General features: G+C 47.6%; 1 protein-coding gene across 1 annotated transcript in view; it reads right to left on the bottom strand.

Moving 5' to 3' along the window:
• apaf1 (apoptotic peptidase activating factor 1) overlaps positions 1 to 13861 on the bottom strand; it is a gene marked incomplete at its 3' end in the record, with an annotated part of 219706 nt that overhangs the window by 198913 nt on the left and 6932 nt on the right. Inside the window, exons 4-7 of the mRNA XM_080754411.1 lie at positions 13096 to 13293; positions 10544 to 10733; positions 7214 to 7326; positions 5330 to 5461 (exon numbers count right to left, since the gene is read on the bottom strand). Of these exons, the coding sequence (XP_080610537.1) occupies positions 5330 to 5461; positions 7214 to 7326; positions 10544 to 10733; positions 13096 to 13293 (633 nt within the window). The remainder of the gene's footprint in view (positions 1 to 5329; positions 5462 to 7213; positions 7327 to 10543; positions 10734 to 13095; positions 13294 to 13861) is intronic.

The raw sequence follows: 13861 nt of genomic DNA, 5'->3' as shown, positions 1-13861 counted from the left end.
GTTTGGCAGGTAAGGAGTGTGTGTGCAAAATCTGGCATGGATCGGGGCAACGGTTGCGTAGATATGAGCAGGGCAAAAGTGTGACGTGTGACGTGTGTGACGGACGGACAGACGGACACCTGGTGGAGCTTTCTGTAGGGATTAAAAGTATTATCGCAGATTTTCGCTGATTCTGGCTCTTTAGGCCCGCCCCCCTAACTGTATCCGGTCATTTCCGGTCTGGACCGGATCTAGCTTTCCGTATCCGGACTGAGCCTGGGCCATAGTCCCGCCTCCGTTGGTTTACATTGTAACAGAAGAGGAAGCTACTCGGCGATGGAACACTCGTTTTTCAATCGGATTTTTGCGTTTGGAAACTTTCATCCAGTCTCTACACGCCTGGATTATGATCCCCGCACATATCGTGCGTTTTGTGCGCGAACGTGTCCACTTGTTACCATAGCGCACAGTTGGCTTTTTTCAATGTTTTTTCATGTAAACACTGGCGGATAAGCAGGGATACAGCGTGGCAACGGATATGTCTTTTTCAATGGGGTTTTTTTTATTCGAAAGCTTGTCACCGAGTCTACAGTCTACTAGATGAGTCGCGCACAGATTGTGCACGATGCGTGCGCGTGCCCACGTTAAAAGGTAAGGACAATTTGGCAGCTGCTTACTACAGCTATGTTTAAAATGGCAGCAAAATTGTTAAGAACTGATTTGATTAATATTTATTTTGCATTCATGACTCGTTTTCATCTTCCCTGTCACACAGACATATTCATCGCACTGATTTCATGTCAAACACTTACACAACATGAGTTGGTTAACTTCAGGTTGGTTGGGATTATGACTGAAAATTAGTGCTGCTTAGAACTCAACTGTCCAAAGCCAACAGTGTGTACAAGGCCTCTGTGCACACAAAATGATGGATATCCATCCGTACTGTTTTATTGCGACCGTCAGGTCGCATTTACTATCACAACCTCGACCAGCTGTCTGTCTGTCACACGTCACACTTTTGCCCTGCTCATATCTCCGCAACCGTTGCCCCGATCCATGCCAAATTTTGCAAACACACTCCTTGCCTGCCAAACCAATCAATTCACACATGACCCTCTTCTAGCACCACCATGAGGCCGATTCTTGCAAAACACATTTTTGGACGCATCTCCTACAATTTTTGCCCTAAAATCACGCAAATCGGGACACAGTGGCCCTCATTTATCAACGTGGTGCAGATCAAAATTTGGGTGTACACCAAAATTTAGGCAAGTCTCGGCATTTATAATTTCAACTTGACTTTGACTTTGGTCTAGGGTAGGATCAAATCTCACGTCAAGTCCTGAGGTGGTGTAGGAATCATCCTACACCACTTTGTTCCATTGTAGACGTGCGGAGCAGCATTGTCTAATTATCTGACAGGCAATGGACACGTGTATCCACTCGAAAATGTATATCCAACACAATAATAAATAATCCTGTGAAAATATAACATTTTATAAAAGCATAGCCTATAGCCGGCTACATCATGGACATTCACGCCGATTTTATTTCAAAGCTATATGGAAGAAATCTACTGTTAATTGCTTTAACAGAATAAATCTTAACACTTATGTAGCCATGATTTTTTCTCTTCAATGGGCCACGTTGCCATGGTTACCATAGACTTCCATGTAATTGCGCAATTGTGTAAAAAGTGCACGCCCATGCCTAGATGATGCACCACGTGTGTGCAGGCTGTTCACAGCTTTCAAACAAAAAAATCCGCTTGGAAATCCGTTCAGGCATTCATGATTTATAGGCCATTATGTTTTCTTCAGATGTAAACAAACATGGCTGCCATGTTTGAAAGAATGGGTTGGTATGGGGGTTAAACATGCAATTTCGCGATCGCGATCATGCCTAGTACATGGCCGAGATATGAGTAGGGGGAAAGTGTGACGTGTATGTGGTAATGTTTTTACACCTGGGGGTCCCCCAGGGACCTGGGGGTCCCTGGAACTCCGGGGGTCCTTGGAGGTTGTAGTTTGGCAGGTAAGGAGTGTGTGTGCAAAATCTGGCATGGATCGGGGCAACGGTTGCGTAGATATGAGCAGGGCAAAAGTGTGACGTGTGACGTGTGTGACGGACGGACAGACGGACACCTGGTGGAGCTTTCTGTAGGGATTAAAAGTATTATCGCAGATTTTCGCTGATTCTGGCTCTTTAGGCCCGCCCCCCTAACTGTATCCGGTCATTTCCGGTCTGGACCGGATCTAGCTTTCCGTATCCGGACTGAGCCTGGGCCATAGTCCCGCCTCCGTTGGTTTACATTGTAACAGAAGAGGAAGCTACTCGGCGATGGAACACTCGTTTTTCAATCGGATTTTTGCGTTTGGAAACTTTCATCCAGTCTCTACACGCCTGGATTATGATCCCCGCACATATCGTGCGTTTTGTGCGCGAACGTGTCCACTTGTTACCATAGCGCACAGTTGGCTTTTTTCAATGTTTTTTCATGTAAACACTGGCGGATAAGCAGGGATACAGCGTGGCAACGGATATGTCTTTTTCAATGGGGTTTTTTTTATTCGAAAGCTTGTCACCGAGTCTACAGTCTACTAGATGAGTCGCGCACAGATTGTGCACGATGCGTGCGCGTGCCCACGTTAAAAGGTAAGGACAATTTGGCAGCTGCTTACTACAGCTATGTTTAAAATGGCAGCAAAATTGTTAAGAACTGATTTGATTAATATTTATTTTGCATTCATGACTCGTTTTCATCTTCCCTGTCACACAGACATATTCATCGCACTGATTTCATGTCAAACACTTACACAACATGAGTTGGTTAACTTCAGGTTGGTTGGGATTATGACTGAAAATTAGTGCTGCTTAGAACTCAACTGTCCAAAGCCAACAGTGTGTACAAGGCCTCTGTGCACACAAAATGATGGATATCCATCCGTACTGTTTTATTGCGACCGTCAGGTCGCATTTACTATCACAACCTCGACCAGCTGTCTGTCTGTCACACGTCACACTTTTGCCCTGCTCATATCTCCGCAACCGTTGCCCCGATCCATGCCAAATTTTGCAAACACACTCCTTGCCTGCCAAACCAATCAATTCACACATGACCCTCTTCTAGCACCACCATGAGGCCGATTCTTGCAAAACACATTTTTGGACGCATCTCCTACAATTTTTGCCCTAAAATCACGCAAATCGGGACACAGTGGCCCTCATTTATCAACGTGGTGCAGATCAAAATTTGGGTGTACACCAAAATTTAGGCAAGTCTCGGCATTTATAATTTCAACTTGACTTTGACTTTGGTCTAGGGTAGGATCAAATCTCACGTCAAGTCCTGAGGTGGTGTAGGAATCATCCTACACCACTTTGTTCCATTGTAGACGTGCGGAGCAGCATTGTCTAATTATCTGACAGGCAATGGACACGTGTATCCACTCGAAAATGTATATCCAACACAATAATAAATAATCCTGTGAAAATATAACATTTTATAAAAGCATAGCCTATAGCCGGCTACATCATGGACATTCACGCCGATTTTATTTCAAAGCTATATGGAAGAAATCTACTGTTAATTGCTTTAACAGAATAAATCTTAACACTTATGTAGCCATGATTTTTTCTCTTCAATGGGCCACGTTGCCATGGTTACCATAGACTTCCATGTAATTGCGCAATTGTGTAAAAAGTGCACGCCCATGCCTAGATGATGCACCACGTGTGTGCAGGCTGTTCACAGCTTTCAAACAAAAAAATCCGCTTGGAAATCCGTTCAGGCATTCATGATTTATAGGCCATTATGTTTTCTTCAGATGTAAACAAACATGGCTGCCATGTTTGAAAGAATGGGTTGGTATGGGGGTTAAACATGCAATTTCGCGATCGCGATCATGCCTAGTACATTTCTGGAGGTCCAAAAAAAAAATTGAAAAAAAAAATAAAACAATTTTCAAAAACGGCCCAAACTCGGGAAACTCGGGGTTGGCACAGCACTAGTACCAATACAAACTCGGGAAACTCGGGGTTGGCACCATATGTGTTAAGATTGGAGATCTGGCTCAGAACAAGCACATATACGAACGCATGCGCGAGTATTTTCGGGACCAGCGCGGCGCCGCTGTGAGTCGTGAGTCCTTTTAAATATGGATAAACCCGAAGGTCCAAACCTGGCTGTGCCCAGCCCAGCGCACGCACGCTGCGGATGATTTATTTGGGGGTCCACGGCCCACCGGGGAGAAGACCAGCGCGCAGGAACGGTAGCCTACAGTACATGATCGCTAGTTCAAGCACTCAAACGCGCATTACGCTCGTCGCCGAAATTGGGTTAAATTAATATCCAAAAGGTAACCGTGGGGTCTCTCAATTTATACAGTAGCTACTGTAGGCCTACACTATGCTGGAGTTAATGATGAGACGTGGCGAGCCGTGAGATCATGGCCATGGGGAATTATGATTGCTTGTAACCAAATGAACGTGCTCTGTCTGCGCACACGCACGCACGGCACGGGTAGGCTATGGTTTAAATTAATATCCAAAAGTATTCATGGCAGTGACTTGTGTCATTCATGTCGGCTGCAGTGCTATAGCCTAGCGTCCTTGTCAAAAATTGTACCGTTGGTTAATCCCACGTTTCCACTGTCAAAGACTGCTGTGTAAACCAAAATGCTGCTGTTCCAAGTAGCCTAGTTTCGTGTGTAGGTGTGTGCGTGCGTGCGTGCGTGGTCTGTGTGGGACGCGGACATGGGAGTTAACTTGAAGGGTGCGGAGTAAACTCTCTATTGGCTTTTCTTTGGTTGTTAGGTCGTATTCCGGTTGTTCTGGTCGTAAAATCGGGCCGTTTCGAGAATAATTAAGGTTGTGTTATTTAAATTTCAGCCTGCGCATTTATCAATGCTGGGATCAAATGTAGGCCAGGTGTGTCTGTTTAGGACGTGTTCGTTAATGCCACACAGACGTTGCCCTACGCAAATTTGGTGAAAAAAATAGACAGTTTTTTACACTCCATTGATAAATGAGGGCCACTATGTCTACACTCATGTCATCAACATGGATCTGTCACATTTAGCGCCACCTTCAGGCTGATTTCTTAAAACACATTTTTGGACACTGCTCCTATAGATTTAGCCCTAAAATCACGCAGATTGGTACACAGCATGTCTACACTCATGTCATCAATATGGATCTGTCCCATATAGCGCCACCATCAGGCCGATTTCTTCAGACACATTTTTGGACACTGCTCCTACACATTTTGCCCTAAAATCACGCTGCGACCCGAGGTCGCTTATCTCCCGATTAGGGAGTCTTACTGGTGACTAGTGTGTCTACGTACCCTTACACTCTCGGGCGATGCTGCGAGCCTCCTCAGGCAGTTGGTGGGGTTTACTGTTGACGTAGAGAGCAAAGACCTCCAGCGACTTGTCTTCATCCAGACCGCTCTCCACTGCCACCTCGTACTTGGCACCTATTTCACATAAACACACACAAGTGTAGGACAGGTATTTTAACAAACAGGCTTGATGGATGTTTATAGGACAGGATACCGTTGAAGAGGGCATCAACAACGTGTACAGATAAGGTGGAGAACAAGGAAGGATCCAAGGCAGCTCAGTTCAGTTCAAAGTAGAAAATATTGTATTTATGTCGTGGCAAGGAAGATTTAAAAAACGACCAACGCGTTTTGGCCTTATAAGGCCTTCATCAGGGTCCACTACTAATGAGAATGACAGACGTCATTAACTCATTTGCTGCTATTTTAAACATAGGCTGAACTGTTTTCCTGCCAAATTGTCCTTAACGTGGGCACGGCACGCGCACGCATCGTGCACGATCTGTGCGCGACTCATCTAGTAGACGTGTAGACTCGGTGACAGCTTTCGAATAAATTGAAAACCCATTGCCACGCTGTATCCCTGCTGTATCCGCCAGTGTTTACATAAAAAAACATTGGAAACAGCCAGCTGTGCGCTATGGTAACACGTGGACACATTCACGCACATAGCAGACGATATATGTAATCCAGTCCGTATGAAGCCCCCATGTCAACTTTTATCTGGTCGAAAACATCACCGAGAGATGCTATGCTAACGCTTCCTCCTACAATGAAAGTGAACAGGGTTTTGGCTATAGAGAACGAAAAGCTACCAGAAGCACTTCCGGTACAAAAAGCGTTTAGAAAATGATCCTTTTAGATCAGCCGAAGAAGAGATGGAGGACAGCTGCTTTTGTGATAATTATCATTTATTTCGGTTTTAATGACCTAGTACGGAAAATTCCGGTCGGCTAATTTGAGTACAGAAGAAGTACGGTTTAATCCGGTTTTAATATTAAGTGGCTCCACGTGGCTGAGAAAGAGTTAAGGCATATTCGGGAAGTGTGCAGTTCGTCACAGTCATGGACAAACTGCCACGCTGCCTGTGCTTGTTTGTTTGTGGCTTGGCTAATCCGACGACCCCAAATAAGACATACTAGAGCAGCGTTCCCCAATAGATGGCCCGCGGGGCATTTGCGGCCCGCGGGGGGCTACTGTCTGGCCCACACCAACCCCAGTAATAATGGTGATATAAGAGCAGCAACAACACTAGTATATCGTCGTTGTCGGGTGGAAATCTCGTATCTCCAAATTTGTACGTTCTTTCACAAATCATACAAGGCCGTCGCAGGAAAGTAGTGAAAACAGCAGATCTGACAAGCACACAACGCCTTGCGGTGCGAGGCATTGTGTGCTTGTAGATCGGCTGCTTTCACTAGTTTAAATAATTTTTAAAATGATACATTCAAAACGAACGGTTTTGGACATACAAGACTTTCACCCGATAACGAAGAAAACTGTCGCTGGAGTAGTGGGAACGCCACCGTCGCCCCCTGCAATGTTGTGGCCCTCAGCTTGGTACCCTAGACATAATTCGGCCCTTGGGGAAAACTAATTGGGGAACCCTGCTCTACATACTCTATGTCAGGCCTTCTTCTTTCGTGTATCATCATTCTTGATGATTGGTTGACAACATTTTATTTCACAAGGTTTCTTGTTACTTAGGGGAGGCCATGGGGCTGGCTGTCATCTTCTCCCCCTTGCTGACGTCGGCTTAGGCAGGGTTTGAACCACTCACCTTCCACATGAAGGGCATATGCACTAACCACTACACCAACGTCGCGCCCATGTCAGGCCTAATACTTACAGTACACAGAAGTTAGAATGCCCTTCACATGAACGTACCGCTAACAGAGTCAGTGAGGCTGCGGTCCCTGGTGGTCAGAAGGATGCGACACTGGATATCAAAGGCCCTCAGCACCACACTGTCCCAGATGTCATCTAGGATCAGCAGAGACCTGAGAACAAAGCGAGCACACGCACACACACACACACACACACACACACACACACACACACACACACACACACACACACACACACACACACACACACACACACACACACACACACACACACACACACACACACACACACACACATATAAAACTAAAACTACTAGTAAGATGCCTCAGGGCGACATGCGACCTCGCCCTAAAGTCTATGACATCTGACATCATACCTTTTTATGCCCATACATGGATATCCCTGTCTGTAGAACCAGCCATGCAGATATGGGCTGTCTTGGCCAACTGTCTTGGCCATATATGGATTCTGTTAGTGTGGTATGTGGCCGATTTGGACTCCATATATGGGCATTCCCAATATATAGTCCTGTTAGATATGGGCTTAATATTTATGACATCAAGGAACTCCATATACTGTATGGCCATAAAGGGATTTTGTTAGTGTGATATCACAGTGAAGCCAGAGCGTGATGTCAGAGCGGCAAACCCATTCTGTTAAGAGTGGTTTCCCTGACATCACAGTGACATCAGAGCGTGATGTCAGAGCGACAAACCCATAGAACCACAGTGTCAGGTGTTATAGACAGACAGAGATACACACATACGGACAAGATGTGACCGTTCACATACTAATCTGTGACCTACAGTCGCAATCATACAACACAGCACTCTGTCTTAGTATGTTGTGGTGTCAACAGTCACCAGACCCTCTCCGCACGGAACGTGTGACGCACACGGAAATGTCACACTTATGTTGTTTGTGACATTTATTTTATTTTTGTGAAATTCAGAATATGAAAAACATTGGACTATAATTCTCCCGTTTGAACGCCCAGTTTCTCAGTGACACTCAATGGATCTTTCCTAGTCAGTGTTCCTTCCACTAGGAGGCAGTGTGGCAATTCACTTCTTTCTCAATAGACCATATTCACACCACGGCCATCTTGGATCACATGACTTCCTGGGATAGCAGCCTACTAAGTACCCCAATGCAGATTGCCTCAACATGATCACATGTCATATGGCTGTGGAACAGAACAGGTGCAGTGTTCTGGTCACTCACCGAGGGTGAGTGGAACAGGTACAGTGTTCTGGTCACTCACCGAGGGTGAGTGAACAGGTACAGTGTTCTGGTCACTCACCGAGGGTGAGTGAACAGGTACAGTGTTCTGGTCACTCACCGAGGGTGAGTGGAACAGGTACAGTGTGCTGGTCACTCACCGAGGGTGAGGTGAACAGGTACAGTGTTCTGGTCACTCACCGAGGGTGAGTGAACAGGTACAGTGTTCTGGTCACTCACCGAGGGTGAGTGGAACAGGTACAGTGTGCTGGTCACTCACCGAGGGTGAGTGAACAGGTGCAGTGTTCTGGTCACTCACCGAGGGTGAGTGAACAGGTACAGTGTTCTGGTCACTCACCGAGGGTGAGTGGAACAGGTACAGTGTTCTGGTCACTCACCGAGGGTGAGTGAACAGGTGCAGTGTTCTGGTCACTCACCGAGGGTGAGTGAACAGGTGCAGTGTTCTGGTCACTCACCGAGGGTGAGTGAACAGGTGCAGTGTTCTGGTCACTCACCGAGGGTGAGTGAACAGGTACAGTGTTCTGGTCACTCACCGAGGGTGAGTGGAACAGGTGCAGTGGTCTGGTCACTCACCGAGGGTGAGTGAACAGGTACAGTGTTCTGGTCACTCACCGAGGGTGAGTGAACAGGTACAGTGTTCTGGTCACTCACCGAGGGTGAGTGAACAGGTACAGTGTTCTGGTCACTCACCGAGGGTGAGTGGAACAGGTGCAGTGGTCTGGTCACTCACCGAGGGTGAGTGAACAGGTGCAGTGTTCTGGTCACTCACCGAGGGTGAGTGAACAGGTACAGTGTTCTGGTCACTCACCGAGGGTGAGTGGAACAGGTGCAGTGGTCTGGTCACTCACCGAGGGTGAGTGAACAGGTACAGTGTTCTGGTCACTCACCGAGGGTGAGTGGAACAGGTGCAGTGGTCTGGTCACTCACCGAGGGTGAGTGAACAGGTACAGTGTTCTGGTCACTCACCGAGGGTGAGTGGAACAGGTGCAGTGGTCTGGTCACTCACCGAGGGTGAGTGAACAGGTGCAGTGTTCTGGTCACTCACCGAGGGTGAGTGGAACAGGTACAGTGTTCTGGTCACTCACCGAGGGTGAGTGGAACAGGTGCAGTGTGCTGGTCTCTCACCGAGGGTGAGTGAACAGGTGCAGTGTTCTGGTCACTCACCGAGGGTGAGTGGAACAGGTGCAGTGTGCTGGTCACTCACCGAGGGTGAGGAACAGGTGCAGTGTTCTGGTCACTCACCGAGGGTGAGTGGAACAGGTGCAGTGGTCTGGTCACTCACCGAGGGTGAGTGGAACAGGTGCAGTGTTCTGGTCACTCACCGAGGGTGAGTGGAACAGGTGCAGTGTTCTGGTCACTCACCGAGGGTGAGGTGAACAGGTGCAGTGGTCTGGTCACTCACCGAGGGTGAGTGGAACAGGTGCAGTGGTCTGGTCACTCACCGAGGGTGAGTGGAACAGGTGCAGTGTTCTGGTCACTCACCGAGGGTGAGGTGAACAGGTGCAGTGGTCTGGTCACTCACCGAGGGTGAGTGGAACAGGTGCAGTGGTCTGGTCACTCACCGAGGGTGAGTGGAACAGGTGCAGTGTTCTGGTCACTCACCGAGGGTGAGTGGAACAGGTGCAGTGTTCTGGTCACTCACCGAGGGTGAGTGGAACAGGTACAGTGTTCTGGTCACTCACCGAGGGTGAGTGGAACAGGTGCAGTGTTCTGGTCACGGTGCAGTGGTCTGGTCACTCACCGAGGGTGAGTGGAACAGGTGCAGTGTTCTGGTCACTCACCGAGGGTGAGGAACAGGTGCAGTGTTCTGGTCACTCACCGAGGGTGAGGAACAGGTGCAGTGTTCTGGTCACTCACCGAGGGTGAGTGGAACAGGTGCAGTGTTCTGGTCACTCACCGAGGGTGAGTGGAACAGGTGCAGTGTTCTGGTCACTCACCGAGGGTGAGGAACAGGTGCAGTGTTCTGGTCACTCACCGAGGGTGAGGAACAGGTGCAGTGTTCTGGTCACTCACCGAGGGTGAGGAACAGGTGCAGTGTTCTGGTCACTCACCGAGGGTGAGGAACAGGTACAGTGTTCTGGTCACTCACCGAGGGTGAGGAACAGGTGCAGTGTTCTGGTCACTCACCGAGGGTGCCTGCGGAGCATGAGGAAGCGCAGCCTCTCCCGGGCCTCGTCCAGAGAGCTGGCGGGCCGGGGGACAGACTGGGGGTCTTGGCTCTGCTCCAGACGGAAGCACAGGGACTGGATCTTCACCAGGAGGTCCGGCTTGTCCAGCTGGCCGATGGACAGCCAGTGGACGCCTCCGGGAAAACACTCTGGGACAGGAGAGATCAGGAGAGGAACAAATGTGTTCATTTAACACTCAAAGTGGAACCAAATGGAGCCGTACGGTATTCACAGGAATACACAGGAATGCAACATTGTTTTCTCACTCAACAGTATACAAACCAACATAAAGTTTAAGTGTACTAGCCCTTACCCGTTCAAAGATATGAGCTCCAAAATGATGTGCAGTGTGTGGGTTATGGGATATGGGGGGGTTTAATGGCTACCCCCCCCCCCCCCCCCCCCCCAGCCCGCCCGCCCACCCGCCCACCCGCCCACCCGCCTGCGCACACACCCGCCTGCCTGCACACACACACACACACACATACCCGTTCAAAGATATGAGCTCCAAAATGATGTGCAGTGTGTGGGTTATGGGATGTGCACTGTGCATACAGTATATGAGGGATGGAAAGTAACTTTAACTGGTGCTTGCATGATGTAGGAGCATCAATGTAAGAAACCCGTTTCGTTTAATGGCTACAGAGATACTGTCCCCCCCCCCCCAGCCCGCCCGCCCACCCGCCTGCACGCCTGCCCGCCTGCCCGCCTGCCCGCCTGCCTGCCTGCCTGCCTGCCTGCCTGCCTGCCTGCCCGCCCGCCCGCCCGCCCGCCCGCCCGCCCGCCCGCCCGCACGCACGCACGCACGCACGCACGCACGCACGCACGCACGCACGCACACACACACACACACACACAGAGCTGGTTAAACATTTTGCCTCATGCTAGATGCAGAATAGATGTGCCTCATGCTAGATGCAGAATAGATAGTAGATACACCATAAAAATGCTAATATACAGCATATGATTTGTGAAAGTGACAAACGGGCTTCACAGTTATGTCAGGTGTGTTCATATGCTAATGGTGATGCGATTTCAGATCAATTGCTCCAGCCACTGAGGAGAAACGCTGTTTCAGACAGACAGACAGACAGACAGACAGACACTCACTCACTCACTCACTCAGACATTCGCAAAATTATAGTATAGATAGAGGGTATATGCACATTTCTAAAGTGACAATTGAAGGATTTTTTAATACATCTAAAATGACAAAGAAAAAATTGGCCAAATTGTCAAATATTAGAGGCAGAAATTGTTGCGAGGCGTTGTGAGCATGTAGATCGGCTATTTTCACAATAGAACCGTGTTATACAAAATGTAATGTCTCAACTCTTAGTGCTCGTCAGGGTGGGGGGTCCCCAGATAAAATATGATTATTTGGGGGGTCACGGCCAGAAAAGGTTGAGGACCACTGTCAGGTTATGCTACAGAGACCTGGTCAGCCCAAGTGCAAATGGCCAGGTCAGAATTAGAGATGGGACGATAATCGTTATTATCGTTTATCGTGATAATAAAACACTCACTATAATCGTATCGTGGAGATTTAAATGTATCCGTCATGCACTGGGATCAATTCACCTTTTATTTGCCGAGCTGCAACTATTTAAACCCTCTATTGGTAAAACTAATTAAATAACACACTTGTCTTTTTTTCTTCTTTTTTTTACTCTCTACCAAAAGCTCTGCTAAAGATCTACAGGCTCACAACGTGTTGATCACGTTGTGTTCTTGTAGAGCTGTTCCGCCCCAGGAGAATGGATGTTCGTGACATGAAATGTTCATATCGTCCCATCCCTAGTCAGAATCTTAAGTCTTATTCTTCCATTTATTTTTTTCTTGTAGCTCAGCTGTTTCTCTCTAATGTTACTGTATCTATACTGCGATTCTTGCCTACTGCTCTGCTCAAATTGTACTTTAAAGCAGAAATAAGCCGTTTTCTGCTGACATAAGCAGGAATCATGCAATTGCTTATTTTTATTTTTTATTTTATTATATTCAGGCGGCTAACAATGCTCCCTAAAAAAATCTAGTCTCTGTAGCGCTTCTAGGAGCCGCAGTCTACCTCCAAAACTATTATTTTATCTGTAAGAAGCTCTGTCACTAGCAGCTCATTGGTGCATGAACCAGCCGACCGGGGCTAAAAGGATTGACAGACAGGTCAACCAATCTGAACAAGAACAAGAACAAGAACAAGAGGCGGTCCTGATTGGTCTGTTATTTTGGATGGGCACCCAGTTTAATCGACCAATGACAGAACTTCTCACAGATAAAAATAATAGTTTTGGAGGCAGATTGTAGCCCCAGGAAGTGTCTCACACACAACATTTCTTTAGGAAGCATTGTTAGCCGCCTGAATAAAAAAAAAAATATTTTTTTTTTCTTTTTTTTTAAATAATCAATTCCATGATTCCTGCTTATGTCAGCAGAAAACTGCTTATTTCTGCTTTAATACAGTACTTAAGTAAATGTACTTGGTTACTTTACACCACTGGACAAGATCTATCTTACCTTCAATGAGAGCTTGGTCCCGGACCGCCTCGGCAGCCAACACGGACTTGCCCGAGCCGGCCATGCCGAAAACGGTGACCCAGCCAGGTTCTTTCTTCAGTCGGTACAGTTTCTCCCGGACCTGGTTGACGAACTGTGGTCTGTTGACGAACACCACGGGCCTCTGGGGAACGCCACCCTCACTCAGAACCGCCTGGACTGTTAGTGGGAAACAGTTAAGAGGGTGACGGGACATACAGAGAGAAAGAGAGAATGTTTTCAAATTAGGCCCTCAAACAGACAGTATGTGTGTGTGTGTGTGTGTGTGTGTGTGTGTGTGTGTGTGTGTGTGTGTGTGTGTGCGTGTGTGCGTGCGTGCGTGCCTGCGTGCCTGCATGTGTGCGTGTGGGAAGGGACGATATGAAAATGATGTGGCACGATTATTGTGGAAAGAAATAATTGCGATTAACGATATCACAACAATGAAAATATGCTTAGAACTAAAAATGCCACTGTCGTTAACCACTTGAATCGAACATTCGCCAACAGTAGCCGATCTACCAGCTCACAGGGCGTTTGTGTTGTGACTGCGATGCAACACGGAAGTAACCGGTCCGCTAGTGTGTAAAATCTTGGTGGTGCCGCGAGGTTAGAGACTCATGTTGCCTAGCAGATATACAAGCTCATAGCTCGGCACTCTGTGCCGAGCTATGAGCTTGTAGATCTGCTATGAGCTTGTAGATCTGCTATCTTTGAAAATCTTTGAAAATGTGTGCAAATCTTTGAA

This window comes from Nannobrachium achirus (genome assembly GCF_963921795.1).
Source record: "Nannobrachium achirus genome assembly, chromosome: 23".
In the NCBI taxonomy this organism is placed as follows: Eukaryota; Metazoa; Chordata; class Actinopteri; order Myctophiformes; family Myctophidae; genus Nannobrachium; species Nannobrachium achirus.
The sequence above is the reverse complement of the archived record's forward strand: the minus strand, read 5'-3'. Positions and strand labels throughout refer to the sequence as shown.